Source organism: Trichechus manatus, unplaced genomic scaffold, assembly GCF_000243295.1.
Source record: "Trichechus manatus latirostris isolate Lorelei unplaced genomic scaffold, TriManLat1.0 scaffold00044, whole genome shotgun sequence".
NCBI classification, from domain to species: Eukaryota; Metazoa; Chordata; class Mammalia; order Sirenia; family Trichechidae; genus Trichechus; species Trichechus manatus.
In genome coordinates, this window is record NW_004443980.1 from 8,685,969 (window position 1) to 8,706,920 (window position 20,952).

The 20,952-nt window shown below is 39.2% G+C and overlaps 1 protein-coding gene across 1 annotated transcript in view; it reads left to right on the top strand.

Moving 5' to 3' along the window:
- Positions 1-20,564, top strand: part of LOC101350804 (carboxypeptidase B2-like) — a 66,754-nt gene extending 46,190 nt beyond the window's left edge. The window contains exons 9-11 of the mRNA XM_004376640.2: positions 5,920-6,122; positions 13,419-13,506; positions 20,359-20,564. Coding sequence (XP_004376697.1) covers positions 5,920-6,122; positions 13,419-13,506; positions 20,359-20,543 — 476 coding nt within the window. The 3' untranslated portion in view covers positions 20,544-20,564. The remainder of the gene's footprint in view (positions 1-5,919; positions 6,123-13,418; positions 13,507-20,358) is intronic.
- Positions 20,565-20,952: the final 388 nt, after the last annotated feature.

Genomic DNA, 20,952 nt, shown 5'->3' on the forward strand with positions numbered 1-20,952 from the left:
TGTGTTGTGAGATTGTTAACCATTGTCATAGGGCAACATTTGTAGTAACTGTTAAATGAGAAACTATTTTGTTCTGTAAGCCTTCATCTTAAGTGAAAATAACTGCACAATTGGAAGAGCGTAGTCAATGTCACTGAACCGTGCATGTAGAAATTTTTGAATTGGTGTATCTTTGGCTATGTGTATTTTCACCAGAAAAAAAAAAAAAGGTTGAGGAATTAGAGGGTTGACATGTTGTGGGGTTGTTAACTAATGTCATAAACAATATGTGTACTACTGTTACATGAGAAACTATTTGTTCTGTAAGCCTTCACTGAAGTACAATTAAAAAAAAAAAAAGTCTGATGGAACAAGATGAAGACTGTAGGGTGGATGGGGTCAGGTTTCCCAATGAAATTCTCATCGGACAGCCCTTGCTACTGTCGAGGAATGAGCAGGTGCATTGTCGTGATGGAAAAAAATTCCTTGGCACAACTTTCCTGGCCTTTTTTCACCAATACAGTTTGCAGTTTTCTTAAAACTTCTTCATAAGACGCCCCTGTGATTGTCCTGTGTCCTACAAGAAAATCTATGAAGATGACCACTTTGGAATTCCAAAAAGCAGTCGCCATAACCTTCTGAGTGGTTTCCCTCTCAGCTCATCTTTGAGGTCTTCTCGTCTTCCTTAAAACGCTTGATCCATCTAAAATCTGTTGTTTTATGTGGGGCAGCAGCCCCATAAACTTGTTGCAAAGCTTCAATGATTTGGGAAGAGGTCTACTTGAGTTTTGTTAAAAATTTGATATTAGCCCTGACCTCAAAAATCTTTTTTTCCATGGCACAAAAGTATCCTTTTTTTTAGGGCACCCTAACGAGACTAAGACAAGTGTAGTACTGATAGAATCTGTCTGCAGCCGTCCACTGATCACAGAGACATGTTTAAACACGTTTCGTTTGGAATAAACCTGTGCATGTATGAACTGGAATCCTAGTAGCAACGCTTTCTGACTTACCCGGGTACAATCCCACCAGCAGTGGAGCAGGATTCCAATTGGCCGGCAACCTCACCAGCAAGTGTTGATTTCTGTTTTTTTGATCGGTGCCATTTTTGCAAGGGTGAGAGGGTGTCTCGCTGTTGTTTTTATGTGCACGTCTCTAATGGCTTATGATTGCAAATATCTTTTCCTGTGTTTGTTGGCTGCTTGTATGTCCGTTTTGGTGAAGTGTCTGTTCATGTCCTTTGCTCATTTTTTATTTTTGATGAATATAAATATTTAATTTTTAGGAGATCCTAGTTATCTACTTCGTCTTCTGTTGTTCATGTATTTGTAGGTGTGTTTAATAATCTATTTCAAAAGAAAATTAGGTCCCATAGTCTTTTCCCTATATTGTATCCAGAAACTTTATAGTTATAGCTTTAATATTTAGGTCTTTGATCCATTTTTATTAATTTTTGCATATGGTGTGACGTATGGATCCTGTTTCATTTTTCTGCAAGTGGATAACTAGATTTGCCAGCACCATTTTTTAAAGAGACTATTTCTTCCTCCATTTAATGGACTTTGACACCTTGTCGAAAAATAGCTGCCTGTGGATGAATGGATAGGGATTTTGACAATCACTCTTCAGATGCAAGTTCCCTTTTGGAACTTCTTATTTTATCTTCAAGCTTTTTCGGTGCTTAATTTTATTCAATATAGTCACGTTATGGTCATCAAGAGGTCCCTGCGTAGTACAAGCAGTCTGCACTCCACTACTAACCTAAGGATCAGCAGTTCAAACCCACCCAGTGGCGCCACAGAAGAAAGGCCTGGAGATCTGCTTACATAAAGATTGCAGCCAAGAAAACCCTATGGAGCACTTTTACTTTGTAACATCTGGGGTTGCCATGAGTCGTGTTGTAGGGAAAAAACATCACAAAGTTTAATAAAGCAAAAAGAAAATTTTATTCAGCATATATTCAAAAAGGCAAAAGCGGGAAAACAGACAAGCATGCTGCTAGAGCCATATCTGCCCAAGTCCAAGGAACATTACAGAATCATCGGTATATATTAACATCAGAAATGGGCAAAACCTTTGAAAGCTTCACCTTTTCACAGATTGGCTAGAAACTGTGTTCCTACATTTTGAATCTCTGTCTTAACAATCACTGGTACAGGTTTTAGTAAGGACAGTCAGGAGGGTCTGCAGTGGTCCAACAAATCTTCTATTCACTAAATGCTAATAGGAAAAGATAAGAGTGGAAAGTCTTTTGTGTTCTGTTTGAATGGTTTATGTGTAAGGGTCTCTAAAAGATATTTTCCAAGATTATCTTAGCTACTATCTTTATACCTCAGGGCCCAGCTGATGTGTCCTTGTGAATCCAGCTCCAGCTGGGTCACATTCTCTATGCTCAAGGACAGGGAATAATAACTCCAATATTATTTCCTAAATTAGTCCGAATCTACTGGATGAACAACAGGGTTGGTTTTTTATTTTCTTATTGTCATAAAGAAACATTTCAGTCCCCTCTTTGGCATGGTGCTGTATTATTACACTTAATGGAAGTTTTATAAAAAGAAACAGAAGCAGCAAATATAGGCAAGAAAGTCCTACATAAAATGAAAAAGTAATGGTAAGGAATCCTTTTTTCCCAAGAGCCCCATCTTCTCTTCAGTAGTATGTAAGCAATACAGTGAGAAGAAAGAATTAAATCTTAACTCCTCCTCATTCAGACAAGCAGAATGTGCCTTTATGATACTTTCTGTAAAGGATCTAGAAGCGTACCTCACTTTTTAATGGGAAGTGACGCATTAGATTTACTTGTTGATTTGTATGTTCATTTTACCCTTCCCCTGTATTAAAATTGTGTGTCTGTATATTGGGGACGGGAATGAGGGTTAGGGGAGAGAACACTTTGTGACAACCTCTGGTCTCAAGCTTTCTAAGACAGCTTCACTCATTTTCTAAATATTAAGTTAAACTACAAAGTTTTTGCAGCCAGCATGCATTGGACAATAGTTTGCATTTTTTTCCATAAGACCATATTATTAGTTGCCATCAAGTTCATTCCAATTCATGGTGACCCCAGGTGTGTCAGAGTAGAGCTATGCTCCATAGAGTTCTAAAAGGCTGCTTTTCTGGAAATAGATCACCAGGCCTTTCTTCTGAGGCCTATGTGCGTCGACTCAACCCTCCTAGAATGACAGTCACAGAATGAGTCTCTGAGGCTGCACTGTCCAGTACAGTAATCACTAGCCACGTGTGGGTATCAAGCACTTGACACGTGTCTAGTCTGAACTAAGATATGCTGTAAGTGTGAAATAAATACCGATTTTGAATATTTATAACATAAAATATCTCATGAATTATTTTCATATGGATTACATTTGAAATGATAACATTTTATACACATAGGTTTAAATAAGCTATCTTATTAAAATTAATTTCACCAGTTTTTTCTTACTTTTTTTGAAGTGACTACTTGAAAATATAAAATATATATGCAGCTTGCATTATATTTCTACTGTACAGAACTGGTTTCAGGATTCATATTAAGGCACCACTTCTCTCAGCTACTCTTTCATGTCCACCCCCACCACTATCCTCAATATATAATTTCTAATCTTTTGAATTTGTGTATAGCAGGAAAAAGGGCAGGAGTACTCAAAGGTGACCAAAGTGTCAGAAACAGTTTGTCAATTCACATTACTGGTTAAAAATAAAAACAAATAAAATACTTGGAAAGGCCTTGGATGTTCCACACATTACTCATGGGGAAAAGAACGTTTAACAAACATTAGTTTGTAGTTGCAAATAATAGGAAGAAAGCAAAAAAAGCTTAAGAAAGGCAGGCTTTGTAAGGACAATGAAGCAGCCCCTGCAACCCAAGTTCAAGGATGCAGTTGGCCTCAGAAATAGACTGGAACTGAGCCTGCACCCTGTCGGGACGTCAATGAGTCCTTTCTCTCCTCTCATCTCTGTGATGAACTCTGACTTTCATCCCAATCTGCATATTGATGATGATGATGATGATCAACAAGAACAAAGTTACTGAACACTTGCTAGATGCCAGGTGCTGTGCAAAGTACCTTATTAAATGTATTATCTCCTATAATCCTTACTAAATCTTCATTTAGTAATTATTATTATTCCATTTTGCAGGTAAGGAAATTGAGGAACAAATAGGTTTAAAAATATTTGCCCATGACCATGTAGCTATTAAATGTCAAAGTCGAGATTAGAAATAAAAGGTTAAGCGCCTAACAGTATGGCATGTCTTCTTCTGAAGGATGGTTATCATCAACAGCGTTCAATTTGCATCTCCTAAAACAACAGTACTTACTTCATAGGGTTGTTGTGAGGATTCGATGAGATATTGCTTGTAAATCACTTAGCAGAGTTTCTGTCACGCAGCATGTGCTCTTTGCGGGTTGGCTGGTGGTGGTATTGCCTTTGTTCAAGACAGCAGTCAGACTGAGACCAGAATCTTAGCTTCAGATTATCGGTGAAAGGAGTCCGACCGGCAGAACACAAGTTAAGAACCAATTCTGGGCTAATCAATTTTTCCAAGAGGGAATGATGCCTTGGATGACTTCCTGGGACTCCATTTCTGTGAATTGGGGACAGAAAGGAGAAACGCTGGAAGACAGGCTACTGTCTGAAGTGGTGTTGAATATAATCTCTAAAGTAGTGAATAGGTATTATTCTGGTATCAAATATCACCATCCCATTTTATTTAATGAACCAATTTAGCAAGTTAAAAGTAGCACTCAAAGTTTAAAAAAAAAAAAAAGTGTCTTCAAATTGATTTCAACTCCTGGTAACCCCAGGTATGTCAGAGTAGGACTGTGCTCCATGAGGTTTTCAATGGCTGATTTTTCAGAAATAGATTTTCAGAAGTAGATCCTTTACCACAACAACACGGATTGGAGCCGCTTGCCACAATAGCCAATTCTGAGACAGGGATGAGGTGAGCAGCAAGAGTTTTATTATATATCAATATATAGGAGACAGAGGGGAATAGATTCCTCCAGAAAACCCGTCTCCCAAGTGGAGATCGACCGAAGGCTTTTATAGGGACCGGATTATGGGTCTTAGAAGTTTGTGTTAGTTCCCCCTTGAGGTGGTCACGCCCCAGATGAGTTAATCTTTTCTTGGGGGTTATCTGGCGACATCCTGGTTTTCTTGTCCCAAGATGGGTGCTTTGTTTGCTTTGTCATTCTTAGATCGTTAGCACTTGTTTTCCACCCTCCATGGAGGAACACTGGTTAATCTTAAACCTTTTGTAGAGACTGAAACCAGAGGGAAAAACAAGATCATGAGAAAATGTGGGGGTTAGCAATGGGAGTAATAATAGTGAGCCAGGCCAACGCGGCCTCTTCCAGATCTCCAGACCTTTCTTTCTAGGTACCTCTGGGTGCGCTCAAACCACCACCCTTTTGGTTAGTACCTGAAAGCTTAACTGTTTGTGCCACCCAAGGCCCTGCACTGAAGGTAGAACTTGCATATTCTGAGTCCCAGAGTGAAGCTTTTCTTTTATGGGCTGTATTGATCAGTGATTTTTAAACTACAAATATCAGAAAGTCAAATTTACAGTAGATTCAAAAAAATAGGGCTTATTTTTCTCACAGAACCAGAAGTTTGAAGACAGGCCTGGCATCTCTGAGATTCTCTTTGCCACTTTCTCAAGGTTGCAAGATGACTGCCCCCAGGCAGCAAGGGTGACAGGTTGTGACTGACTGTTGGGAGTGTCTGCTATGTGAGCATATAAAAATTTTACTTCAAAAGAAGCATAAACAACATAATGGATACCAGAAATGTTATATACAGAGCCTTACCTAATCCATTTATCTAAAAATGTTTCACCAAAAACATTAAGAGAATACATTGTCAGGGAAATCGTAAATTACAATAGTACGTGTATCGGCTCATAATTCCATTTTATTGATTTCACCACAGAGGAAGGCGCATCAAGTTTTTCGTGCTCTGAAAACTACTGTGGACCCTACCCTGAATCGGAGCCAGAAGTGAAGGCAGTGGCTGATTTCTTGAGAAAAAATATCAACCACATTAAAGCTTACATAAGCATGCATTCATACTCCCAACACATAGTGTTTCCTTATTCCTACAATAGAAGCAAAAGCAAAGACCACAAGGAGCTGGTAAGTGCTGCTGAATTATTTTTCTCACTGGCATTTGTTGGGGGAAAAGTAACTAAAAACAAAATCTACTCCCAACCCAGGAAACTTCACCACAAAAATAAAAGATAAAGAAAAGTTTTATTATTGATGGAGCATTAATCCAGAACATGAAGCATCTCAGGCAGTGGGCTAAAGACATTGCAAAGACCGAAAGGAATCTGACCCTTTATATAGCTGTGTGGGTACAACTCATTATGTTAGTGCTTAAGATAAAATCACTCATTTTGTAATATGTTTGTAGCCGGGCACCTGAAGTTATGCTAATCTTCTTCCAAGGAAACTGGGAGGTAGAGGTGTGATCTTCCTGAATGATTGTGTTTCAGAAGACTTGGTTCTCAGGTCCTTGAGAAAACATCTTCGATATACAGTTTTCAAAGAAACAGAAAGAATTTGCAATTACAACTTATGTGAAGGGAGTTCTGAAAGAACAGGGAGCTGGGGAACCAAACACCAAACCCACTGCCACCAGTTATTCCCATTTATAGTGATCTTATAGGACAGATTAGAACTGCCCCATAGAGTTTCCAAGGCTGTCGTCTTTACGGAAACGGACTGCCACATCTTTCTCCCTCAGAGCTGCTGGCAGCACCTGTTGGGCAAATATAATTAAAAACAAAAACTACTCCTAACCCAGAAACTCTCTCCACAAAAAATAGAAGAGAAAGTTTTATTATTGAATAAACATTAAGCCAGGCAGTCCACTAAAGAGATTGCCACGTCAGAAAGAAGTATTTTTTTTAATGTTATCCTTTAAGTGACAGTTTACAATTCAAGTTAGTCTCTCATACAAAAATTTATACATACGTTGTTACGTGACCGTTGTTGCTCTCCCTGTACTGTGACATCACACTCCTCCTTTCCACCCCTGAGTTCCTGTGTCCATTCAATGAGCTCCTGACCCTCTCTGCCTTCTCATCTCACCTCTGGACAGGAGCTGCCCATTTAGTCTCACGTATCTACTTGAGCTAAGAAGCACATTCTTCACGAGTATCATTTTATGTTCCATAGTCCAGTCTAATCGTTGTCTGAAGAGTTGGCCTCAGGAATGGTTTTTGTGCTGGGTTCACAGAGAGTCCAGGGGCCATGCTTTCTGGGGTTCCTCCAGTCTCAGTCAGACCATTAAGTCTGGTCTTTTTACCAGAATTTGAGTTCTGCACCCTACCTTTCCCCTGCTCCATCCAGGACTCTCTGTTGTGTTCCCTATCGGGGCGGTCATTGGTGGTAGCCAGGCACCATCTAGTTCTTCTGGTCTCAGACTGATGAAGTCTCTGGTTTCTGTGGCCCTTTCTGTCTCTTGGGCTAATATTTTCCTTGTGTCTTTGGTGTTCTTCATTCTTCTTTACTCCAGCTGGGTTGGGACCAACTGATGCATCGTAGAAGGCCACTTGCAAGCTTTTAAGACCCCAGATGCCACTCACCAAAGTAGGATGCAGAACATTTTCTTAATAAACTTTGTTATGCCTATTGACCTAGATATACCCTGAAAGCATGGTCCCCAGACCCCCACCCCTGCTACTCTGTCCGTCGAAGTGTTTGGTTGTATTCAGGAAACTTCTTAGCTTTGGTTTAGTCCAGTTGTGCTGACTTCCCCTGTAGTGTGTGTTGTCCTTCCCTTCACCTAAGATAAATCTTGTCTACCATCTAGTTAGTGAATACCCCTTCCCCTCCCTCCCCACCCTCATAACCATCAAAGAATGTTTTCTTCTGTGTTTAAACCTTTTCTTGAGTTCTTATAATAGTGGTCTTATACAATATTTGTCCTTTTGCCACTGACTAAATCCACTCAGACCTTACAGATTCCTCCATGTTATAAGATGTTTCATGGCTTCATCGTTGTTCTTTATCGTTGCATAGTATTCCATTGTGTGAATATACCATAATTTGTTTATCCATTCATCCGTTGATGGGCACCTATGTTGTTTCCATCTTTTTGCGATCATAAACAGTGCTGCAATGACCATGAGTGTGCATATATCTATTCGTGTGATGGCTGTTATTTCTCTAGGATATATTCCATGGAGTAGGATTTCTGGATCGTATGGTACCTCTATTTCTAGCTTTTTAAGGAAGCACCAAATTGATTTCCAAAGAGGTTGTACCATTTTACATTCCCACCAACAGTGTATAAGTGTTCCCGTCTCTCCACAACCTCTCCAACATTTATTATTTTGTGTTTTTTGGATTAATGCTAGCCTTGTTCGGTGAGATGGTATCTCATTGTAGTTTTGATTTGCATTTCTCTAATGGCTAATGATCATGAACGTTTCTTCATGTGTCTGTTAGCCGCCTGAATGTCTTCTTTGTCAAAGTGCCTGTTCATATCCTTTGCCCATTTTTTAGTTAGGTTATTTGTCTTTTTGTTGTCGAGGTTTTGCAGTATCTTGTAGATTTTAGAGATTAGATGCTGATCGGATTTGTTGTAGCTAAAATTTTTTCCCAGCCTGCAGGTTGTCTTTTTACACTTTTGGTGAAGTCTTTTGATGAACATAAGTGTTTGAATTTTAGGAACTCCCAGTTTTCAAGTCTCTCTTCTGGTGCTTGTGCGTTGTTACTTATGGTTGGTATTCTGTTTATGCCATGCATTAGGGCTCCTAGCGCTGTCCCTATTTTTCTCTTCCATGATCTTTATCGTTTTTGATTTTATATTTAGGTCTTTGATCCATTTTGAGTTAGTTGTTGTGGTTGATGTGAGGTATGGGTCTTGTTTCAGTTTTTTGCAGATGGCTATCCAGTTATGCCAGCATCATTTGTTAAAGACTGTGTTTTCTCCAATTAATGGACTTTGGGCCTTTGTCAAGTATCAGCTGGTCATAGGTGGATGAATTTGTCTGGATTCTCAATTCTGTTCCATTGGTCTGTGTATGTGTTGTTGTGCCAGTACTAGGCTGTTTTGACTGCCATGGCAGTATAATAGTTTCTAAAATCAGGTAGTGTAAGGCCTCCAACTTTGTTCATCTTCTTGAGTAAAGCTTTACTTAACTGGTGCCTCTTCCCTTTCCATATGAAGTTGGTGATTTGTTTCTCCATCTCATTACAAAATGACATTGGAATCTGGGTCGGGATTGCATTGTATCTGTAGATCGCTTTGGGTAGAATGGACATTTGCACAATGTTGAGGCTACCTATCCTTGAGCAAGGTATGTTTTTTCACTTATGCAGGTCTCTTCTGGTTTTTTGCAGTAGTGTCTTATATTTTTATTGTATAGGTCTTTTATGTCTCTTCAGAAAGAAATCTTACCCTTTATCCAGCTGAGTGCCTACAACCTGATATGTTCATGTTTTTAAGATAAAATTGCTAATATTCGAGTATCTTTATGGCCAGAAGTACGTTTGCAATTTGGGGCCTGGGCCACCTGAGGTTAAGCTAGGGGAGGATTACCTGAAGTTACATTTCAAAGAGATGGCTACCAGGTTCAATTAACACCTTAGATTTATTTTTCAAAGAGATAGAGAAAAAATTTACAATGACAAGTTATCTAACATGAATTCGGTTAGAACAGGCAAGGAGAGAAGTGCTTTCGCCCATTTTAAACAGGGAAAATTAAAATATTTTCTTTTCAATTTGTATTTGTCCTTATACACCATAAATTTGATATTAGCAGCAGGAATAGTTTATATACTGATCTCCCTAACCCCAGGAGTTTGGTTTTATTAACCACATCAAAACCCAAACCAGTTGCCCTAGAGTCGATTCTGACTCATGGAGACCCCATGTGTTGCTGAGTAGAACTGGGCTCCATAAGGATTTCAAGGCTGTGACCTTTTGGAGAAGATCACCAGGTCTTTCTTCCGAGGTGCCTCTGGGTGTGTTTGAACCACCGATGTTTCGGATAGTAGTCGAGAGCTTAACTGTTTGCACCGTCAGAGACTCCTGGTCCTATTAAAGCACCTCCAATTTCAGCATTGAGGCAAGAGCCCGTTTACCCACGCAGTCTGTTCCTCCTCATCAATTATTGGTCCCAGATGCTCTATGTTTGGATTGATGGCACAGGGTGCTTCCATGCAAGGATTTTTGATGGACTGTGACTAGGTTTAGCAAAGACCTCATTCCAGAGGCTTTCTAGACAACAGGAAGTGTCATAGCAACAGCCTGCTTCTTCACCAAGGTCTGACCTTTGTGTAGTGCTTGCTTCGTACTGACTCATTTCATCCTGGCTCTTTTAACAAAATAAAAGGCAGCCACATTAGGGGTGTGGCAATGGCTGATGATACATATAAGTTTACTTTTGTTCTCAGAAAATAGCCCATTTAGAACATAAATGTACATGATAACTGCAATTCTTTTTTCTTCTTCAGGGAGTCCCTTTATTGGTATTATCTTTGAAGAAATGAAAGCATATATGTCATTATTTGGAAGTTTAGTCTTATTTTGCTTTAAATTGGATTAATATTATCACAAGTATTTGTTAAGAGTTATTATGTGTAAAATATTGTGCTCAATAGACATTCAGAGAAGCATTAGGTAAGGACCCTGCCCTTTAAGAGAATATGATATAGTTAGGGCAATCAGCCATTAACAAATGTTGCAAATAACTGTACCTTAAGATGCCATATTTAAAAAAAAAAAAAAAAAAACAGGTGCTTTCAGTCGAGTGGATTCCAACTCATGGTGACCCCATGCACATGAAAGTAAAACTGTGCTTCGTAGGTTTTCAATGGCTGTTTTTTCAGAAGTAGGTCACCAGATCATTCTTCCGAGTCACCTCAGGGTAGACTCAAACCTCCAACCTTTAGGTTAGCAGCTTAATGAGATAACCTTCTGTACTGCCAAGGACTCCTAAGATGCCATAAGATATTGTTGTTGTCTTATGCCATCACGTTGATTCCAACTCACGTGTCATGTATTGAATTGTGTCCCCCAAAAATATCTGTCAGCTTGGCTGGGTCATGATTCCCAGTATTGTGTGATTGCTTACCATTTTATCATCTGATGTGATTTCCCTATATATTGTAAATGCTATCACTATGATGTAATAAGATGGATTAGCGGCAGTTATATTGAAGAAGTCTACAAGATTAGGTAGTGTCTTAAGCCAATCTCTTTTGAGATATAAAAGAGAGAAGTGTGCAGAGAGACATAGGAACCTCGTACCACCAAGAGAGCAGTGCTGGGAGCAGAGCGTGTCCTTTGGAACCTGAGGTTCCTGCACTGAGAAGCTCCCAGACCAAGGGAAAATTGACAACGTGGACCTTCCTCCAGAGTCAACAGAAAAAGCATTCCCCTGGAGCTAATGCCCTGAATTTGGACTTGTAGCCTACTGGACTATGAGAGAATAAACTTCTCTTCGTTAAGGCCATCCACTTGTGGTATTTCTGTTATAGTAGCACTAAATGACTAAGACATCATAGTAACCTCATGTGTTACAGAGCAGAACTGCTCCATAGGGTTTTCTTGGCTTAATATTTATGGAAGCAGATCACCAAGCCTTTTCTTCTGTGATGTCTCTGGGTGGGTTCAAACTGCCAACTTTCTGGTTGCCATCCAAGCAAAAGCCATTTGTATCACCTGGGACTTTCTGGTGCCATTTAGTAACTACTAAAAAGTGGCACAGATGGTAAGCTCACTTAAGACTGGAATAGGAAGGGATTGCAATTGAGAAGGAAACACTGAGATAAGGGAGGGGATAATGTAGTCCCTGTCCTCGAGGAACTTACAATCCAGTAAGGATTGACAGAAGTGTAAAGAAACAAGAATAACAAAGCACTATTTGTTACCACAGTAACGCAGATTGGAGCCACCTGCCGCAATAGCCAATTCTGAGATAGGAGTGAGGTGAGCAGCAAGAGTTTTATTATATATCGATATATAGGAGACAGAGGGGAATAGATTCCTCCAAAAACTTGTCTCCCCAACTGGAGATCGACCGAAGGCTTTATAGGGACAGGATTATGGGTCTTAAAGTTTGTGTTAGTTCCTCCTTGAGGTGGTCACGTCCCAGATGAGTTAATCTTTTACTGGCATTCTTGGGGGTTATCTGATGACATACTGGTTTTCTTGTCAAAGGACTGGTGCTTTGTTTGGTTTTTCATTCCTAGGTCATTATCACTTGTTTTCCACCCTCCAAGAAAGAACATCGGTTAATCTTAAACTTTTTATAGAGACTGGAACAGGAGGGGGAAAAAAGATCATGAGACAATGTGGGGGTTTAGCAATGGGGAGTAATAATAGTGAGCCGGACCTATGCAGCCTCTTCCATATTGACTTCAAAGAGCCCTGGTGGCACAGTGGTTAAGAGCTTGGCTACTAACCAAAAGGTGGGCAGTTTGAATCCACCAGCTACTCCTTGGAAACCCTATGGGGCAATTCTACTCCGTCTTATAGGGTTGCTCGAAGGCAACGGGTTTGGTTTTTTAGTTTATTGACTTCAAAGAATGGATACAATTTTCATCAGGGATTGGAATTGGAAAAGATAGGATTCCTATAGGCTTACAGAGAAGGGAGGACATTCTAAGCTGAGGAGATGGCATTCCCCAGAGGAGGAAGTAGATGAAGCCAGGTTATAAAGGAGTTTGAATACCAGAATCAATTTGTATTTTATTCTGTAGACAATATGGTTCCATTAAAACATTTTTTTTTTTTAAACAATGGAAAGACATGACATAATAGTCACTGCTGCTCTTCTGGGTTTTTTGAGAGGGTGACAGCGAATACCATGATGCTAATTCCAACTTCAGGAAAGATCTGGGTAATCTAGAGCCAAATAGAGTTGAGTAGGGGACTTGGTTATTACTCTGCTACAAAGGAGGGAAGTGGGGACATAATCTTTTTTACATGAAGCATCTTTGAAAGTTATTAGGTATTTTAAACAAGAATAAAATAGAGTTTGCAAGAAGGATGAGAAGTGAATCACACATTTATAAGGTAGATACGTATTATTTAGAGAAGTTGGATTTAAACTTTGGTGATAATTTTGTCTAGGATCAAAACAACTCCAAATTGTTTGCCTTTGAAGCATAGTTGTATTTCAATTTACAGAATAAATGAATTTTTGAAAAGGCATGTGTTAGATTACTTTTTTCTGCAGATTAAATAAAAATTTCAATGCATTGGATGAGTTCATGGTTAAAGCCACCCAATTATGATTTCTGTGAAACAAAAATAATTATTTTGGTTAATTTTTTTCTTAATTTACCTTTTGGACAAATCCAGTTTTTTCACATATACTGTTTGATTCCATTAATGTATGATTGTCTTGTAGAAACTGTCCTGTTTCAAAGCTGTACATCAACTAAAATCTCATGTCCTCTTGCTTCCAGTCTCTGGTGGCCAGGGAAGCTGTCCGTGCTATTGAGAGTATAAGTAGGAATACCAAGTATACACATGGCAGTGGCGCAGAAAGTTTATGTAAGTATTGCTTCTTAAGATCTTGGAGAATTGTGAGGTAGTAAAGAAATCTGCGTGTTCAGTGTTTCCTGTGTGGATTTAGTTCTTCAAAACTGAATATTTTTAACCAGGTCATATGTAAAATGATTGGTTAGAAAAATTAGAAGCAGAAGCATCATAGCTAGGACAGTGCAGAACACAGCTGTATTAATAAATGATATACTAAAAAAGTTAAAATGATATTTTAGGAATTATGCTTACTTCTATAAAGATTATGGAACTGGCATCATGCATGTTGAGTGACATAGAAAAGGTCATAAAGAGTCAAAAGAATGTGTAAGTTGCCAAGGGTCACCATGTAAGTTTGCACAGGTTGTACACTATACAAATACAGGGAGTACCATTTACATTACATGCTTTTTAGTAAGAGCCTGTATAAGAGTATAGCTCATAACATACTATATTTGAATGTCTGTTGTGTGTATCACACTGACAGGAGCTAGGTATGTGCAAAACTCAACAAAAATTTTAAATTAACTTCTGCTGGAAGATATTTATGGCGGGAGTCCCTGGGTGATACAAACAGTTAGGTGCTCGGCCACTGCCAAGAGGTTGGCAGTTAAAATTCCCCTAAAGGCACTTTGGAAGACAGGCCTGGTGATCTGCTTCTAAAAAGTCACAGCCTTAAAAACCCCATGGAGCAGTTCTACTCTGCACACGTGATGTCACCATGAGTCAGAATCAACACAAGGGCAACTAACAACTATGTACCCACAGTGGGATGACAGACAAAGCTTCTGCCCTTTTGGAGCTGGAGGGGTAGGAGAGAAGGGGAACAGAAAATAAACATTTAATCAGGAGTCAGCAAACTATGGCTGGCAGGCCAAATCCAAGCCCCTGTCTAATTGCGTACAATCTAAGAGCTAAGAATGGTTTTTACACTTTTTTAATGTTTGGAAAAAAATCAAAAGAAGAGTAATATTTTGTGATATTTGAAAACTACATAATATTTAAATTTCATTGCAAATAAAGTTTTATTGGAACACAGCTATACTCATACACTTAGGTATTTTCTATGCTGCTTTCATGTCAGAATAGCAGAGTTGAGTAGGTATGACAGAGACGACATGGCTCACAAAGACTAAAACATACACTATCTTGTCCTTTACAGAAAAAGTTTGCCGACTCCTGATGTAAACAATTAAATCATAACATATAGTGTAATTCTATTGGTAAGTGCTTTGAAGAAAAAATGGGCTGATGTGTTTGAGGATGTCTGCAGGAGAGAGAGGCTACATAGCTAAAGTGTTCTTGGGGGGCCTCTCACTATAGGACATTCTGGGAAAATGTTATGGATTGAATATTGTCCTCCCAAAATGTGCATCATCTTGGCTAGTCCATGATTCCCAGTATTGTGTGGTTGTCCACCATTTTGTGATCTGATATTATTATCCTGTGATGTCAATGAGCCAGGATTAGGGGCAGTTATGTTAATGAGGCAGGACTCAATCTAATAAGGATTAGGTTGTATCTTGTCATTCTCTTTGAGATGTAAAAGAGAGGATCAAGCAGAGGAGAGAGGGACCTCATACCACCAAGAAAGAAAATACAGGAGAACAGCCTATTCTTTGGACCCAGGGTCCCTATGCTGAGAAACTCCTAGATCCAAGGGAAGATTGATGACAAGGACCTTCCTCCAGAGCCAATAGAGAGAAAAAGCCTCTCCCTGGAGCTGGCACCCAGAATTCTAACTTCTAGTCTCCTAGACTGTAAAAGAATAAATTTCCCTTTGTTAAAGCCATCCACTTGTGGTATTATTTCTGTGATAGCAGCACTAGATAGCTAAGACAGAGTCCTATAAGGTAAGAAGCTGCCAAATAACGGTATGGGGCAAGACCAGTGTCAAATGAGTTACAGAAATTTGAGATGAGTTACAAAAATTTTCAGAAAGATTTTATTTGGGAGCAAACCAAACTGCTGAAGCAAATAAGGCTAGCACTTAAGAGGAAATACCAAAGAGTTCAATTGGAGAAAGTCAGCAATCTCTTTGTATAGACCCTTTAAGCAAGTTAGTTGGAATAAAAAGGAAGGCTCTGGAAAACTGTCATTCAAGCAAAGTTAGGTCCTTTTGAAGTGGGGGCAAGTTTGGTGATTGGGCTATGAGTCTTTTTGGTTTGTAATAGGTGTAAGACTCATAGTGACCCTATAGGACAGCGTAGAACTGCCCCATAGGGTTCCAAGGAGCGGCTGGTGGATTTGAAATGCCGACATTTTGGTTAGCCGTGGGAGCTCTTAACCACAATTGAGTTGACGGCAATGGGTTTGGTTTTTGGTTTGAATACATGCCAGGGTTCTTGGCTTTACTATGATGAGTCTCAAGAGATTGCAGTTTGGAAAGTTAAGCCAGGTTTATAGGTGGAAACTACTTGGACCCAAAATCGATGCCAATGGAAGCAGCAGTCAAGAAATCAAGTAATGTGTTGCATTGGGCAAATCTGCAAAAGACCTCTTTAAAGTGTTAAAAAGCAAAGGTATTATTTTGAAGACTAAGGTGCACCTGACCCAGGCCATGATGTTTTCAATTGCCTCATATGCATGGGAAAGCTGAACAATGAATAAGCAAGACCAAAGAAGAATTGATGATTTTGAATCATGGTGTTGGCAAAGAATAGCGAATATATCATGGACTGCCAGAAGAATGAACAAATCTATGTTGGAAGAACTACAGCTGGAATGCTCCTTAGAAGCAAGAATGGTGAGACTTGATCCCACATACTTTGGACATGTTATCAGGAAGGATCAGTCCCTGGAAAAAGACATCATGCTTGGTAAAGTAAGCAAAAAAGAGGAAGACTCTCAACGAGATGGATTGACAGTGTCTGCAACAATGGGTTCAAGCATAGCAGTGACTGAGAGGATGGGCAGGACCAGGCAGTGTTTCATTCTGTTGTACATAGGGTCACTATGAGTCGGAATTGATTCGATGGCACCTAACAACATAGGTGGAAGTACCTGGGGCTGGTCAAAAGTGGTTATGGTATAGTTTCTGGTTGACACCAGGCAGAGAGAAGGGCAAGTGAAAAAGCTTTGAGACAGCATATTCAAGGTCCCAGAATGTCTTTTAACAGATATGATCTATAAACCAAAAAAACCAAATCCATTGCCATTGAGTTGATTCCGACTCATAGCGACCCTTTAGGACAGAGGAGAACTGCCCTATAGGGTTTGCAAGGAGTGGGTGGTGGATTCGAACTGCCAATCTTTTGGTTACCAGCCGAACTCTTAACTACTACCCCACCAGTCACATTTGCATTATTTTTAATAAACTCCTTGAGCACCAAATGCCATATTAGTAGAAAATCCAGAATCTCCCTCTTGAGGTGTCTTCTGTCTCTTCCCCACCTCCAACCATCCCAAATAGCCTCAGAACCAACAGGGGCCTGATTGGTCTACGTGGTATCTCTCTGTTACTTAGTGTCACTGGTCAATGCTGGTCCACTGCTGTCTTTGCTGACCCAGGTCCTCACCCATCACAGAGGAACCACACAACTCCTTCACAGTTCAGAGCTTTCTTGGTTCTCATCCTCTTCCTTACTGCTGTTCCCCAAAGCATAACCACATGCCTCAGGGCTGCAGGCGCTTATAGAAGCAAACCCTTCTTATGATGAAATCAGTCCATCTCTACACATTCACTAATTTAGCATGTATCTATGTGTAGGTGTAAGCATAGAGAAATGCCAGGAAGAATATATGCCAAATACTGATAGCAGTTATCAGAAATATTTGTTGAATGAATGAGTGAATAAATGAATGAATAATTGTCCAGTCCACTGTTGATGGATACTTTTCAATATTAGAAACAATGCTTCAGTAAACATCCTTGTAATTAATCTAAGTACAGGTATTAGAAAGAGGCAAAAATTATCATTATTTGCAAATTATATAATTGTCTACTTGGAAAACAGAAAATCAACCAAAAAATTAATAACAATAAAAGAATTCAAGAAACGTGGCTGACTATGAATTAACTATATACAAATCAGCAGCTTTCTTATACACCAATAATAATTAGGTTGAAAATAAAATGGAAAAGAGATCCCACTAAGGCATATATACCTACAGACATCCCCCTCCCCACATATGTATGTATACTTGTTCCCTGGTGGGCTGTGGTTAAGAGCTCAGCCGCTAACCAAAGGGCCCAGCAGTTCAAATCTACCAGCTGTTCCTTTGGAAACCCTATGGGGCAGTTCTACTCTGTACTATAGTATAGGGTCACTGTGACTCGACAACAACAGGTTTGGTTTTGTTGGTTTTATACATATAACCTGTTACTATAGAGTCGATTCTGAACCATAGCAACCATATAGAACAGAGCAGAACTGCCTCATATGGTTTACAAGAAGTGGCTGGTGGATTTGAACTACAGACCTTTTGTTAGCAGCCAAGCTCTTAACCACTGCACCATCAGGGCTCCTTTATACACATAAATATATATAAACATATATATAGGTAAATATATATATACACATATGTATACGTATGCATATATGTACACATATGGATACATATATATAAATCCAAAAAAACCAAACCTGCTGCCATCAAGTCGATTCTGACTCACAGTGATCCTACAGGACAGAGTGGAACTGCCCCATAGGGTTTCCAAGGAGCACCTGGCGGATTCGAACTGCCAACCTTTTGGTTAGCAGCCATGGCTCTCAACCACTACCCCACTAGGATTTCCTATATACACATATATATGTATATATATGGATTCACTGTTAAATGTATATGTGTGTGCATACACATACACACTCAGTAAATCTATGCTGTTGTTAGGTGCTGTCGAGTTGGTTCCCACTCATAGCAACCCTAGGTACAATAGAACAAAACAGTGCCTGATCCTGCGGTATCCTCACAATTGTTGCTATGCTTGAGCCCATCACTGGAGCCACTATATCAATCCATCTTCTTGAAGGTTCTCCTCTTTTTCACTGACCCTCTACTTTACCAAGCATTATGTCCTTCTCTAGGGACTGGTCCCTCCTGATAACACGTCCAAAGTACGTGAGATGCAGTCTCACCATTCTCACTTATAAGGAACATACTGGCTGTACTTTTTGCAAGACAGATCTTTTCATTCCTCTGGCAGTCCATGGTATATTGAGTATTTTTTGCCAACACCATAATTCAAAGGTATCAATTCTTCTTCAGTCTTCCTTACTCATTGTCCAGCTTTCACATGCATATGAGGCAACTGAAAATTCCATGGCTTGGGTCAGGAGCACCTTAGTCCTCAAAGTGAAAGTTTTGCTTTTTAATACTTTAAAGAGGTCTTTTGCAGCAGATTTGCCCAATGCAATATGTCCTGTGATTTCTTGATTGCTGTTTCTATGGGCATTGATTGTGGATCCAAGTAAAATGAATGCCTTGACAACTTCAGTCTTTTTTCCATTTATCATGATGTTGCTTATTGGTCCAGTTGTGAGGATTTTTTTTATGTTGAGGTGTAATCCATACTGAAAGCTGTAGTCTTTGATCTTCATCAGTAAGCGTGTCAAGTCCTCTTCACCTTCAGCAAGGAAGGTTGTGTCATTTGCATATCGAAGGTTCTCAATGAATTTTCCTCCTATCCAAAAATGTTGAACTCACTGGTAATCAAAGAAACAAAAATTAAGACAATTTGATAATATTTTTCACCCAACTAATTGCCAGAAGTTCATAATTCCCATGGTTGATGTGGGAGGGGAAGTGAGCCTATTCAGACCCAGCTAGTGGAGTTATAAATTTGTTCAATTCTTTTAAAGCTATTTGGAGATATGCATCATTAATTGTAAAAAGTGTGTATCTTTAGACTAGGAATTCTATTTCTAGGGAAGAATATTCTAAAGAAATAAAGATGCAATTATATATGAATAGAGGTATTAATTGTAAAGCTCTTTATGTTAGTTAAAAATTGGAAAAAATCTAAATGCCCTTAAATACGTTAATAATTACTTAAATCAATCACATCTCGTTTTACCATGCAATATTATGTACTCATTAAACATAGTAATGTAGACTCGAACTCATTAATACATAAAGCTGGTCATGATAGATTATATTTAGAGATGTTACAAGACAGCATACGTAGTGTGATCCATTTATGTAGGGAAAAATTTAATATGCGAATGCATGCACTACAAAATGAAAGATAATGCACTAAAACATTAATGGTGATTATCATTCCTTAGAAGTTCCTGGGCGGCCCAAGTAGTTTGCAATTGGCTACTGACCTAACGGTTGGGGGTTGGAACCCACCCCGCAGAATCATGGAAGAAAGTCCTGGCAATTTGCTTCCCTAAAGATTACAGCCAAGAATACTCCATGGAACTGTTCCACTCTGTTAACACATGGGGTTGCCATGCTTCAGAATTGACTCGACAGCGATTTGTGTGTGCGGTTTTTTTTTTTTTCCTTCTTTTTAATCACTCTTTTGTAGGGTTATAAGGAGCCTTGGTGGTGCAGTGTTAAGCACTAGGTTGCTAACTGAAAGGTTGGCAATTGGAACCCACCAGCTGCTCTGCACGAAAAAGATGTGGCAGTCAGCTTCCCTAAAGATTTTGGCCTTGGAAACCCTATGGGGAAGTTCTACCCTGTCCTTTAGGGTCGCTATCAATTGGAATTGGCTCCACCTCAATGGGTTTGGGTTGGTAACTTTATGGGTGATTTTTACTTTCTTCCTTAACCTTTTTTCCCCTCAATCTCCATTTTCTACAAGTAACTTAGGTTACTTAATAATCAGACACAAGTAAAGCTTTTTCCAGTATTAGGGAAAAGAACTTTGTTAACTAATTTAAACTGTTTTTAAAGAGCAATTTCTTCTTGTAGATCTAGCTCCTGGAAATTCGAATGACTGGATTTATGACTTGGGCATCAAATACTCATTTACAATTGAACTTCGTGATACAGGCAGATTTGGATTCTTGCTGCCTGAACGTTTCATCAAACCAACTTGCCAAGAAGCTCTTGCCGCTGTCTCTAAAATAGTCTGGCATGCCATCAGGAATGTTTAATGCCCTTGATTTTATCACTCTGCTCCCATATTTTAATTTATTGATTCCAGCAAGACCAAATAATTGTGCCAGCTTCTTAAGTTTTATCAAGAGTTTTGTTACAAGATTTTGCCATTTCTTGGTTTTGTCAAAGAACAAAATAAATTCTTCCTTGAAATTAAGACAATGGTTCACATTTCTTTTCACTTTTTTGTTTTTAACTGGAAGGGCCTAGGTACTGATTTTTTTTTTTACTTTGATTGAAGATGTTTGACTAACTATGCAAACAATTTTAATAAACAGCATCATACGAATCATTGTTTAAAGCTTAGAGACCCTAAGCAAAAGGAGAGATGGCCAGGAGTACCTCAAAGATTTGTTCCAAATTTTCAGCAAATTTCTGTTTGCACCTTTAAAAACACAAACGTGC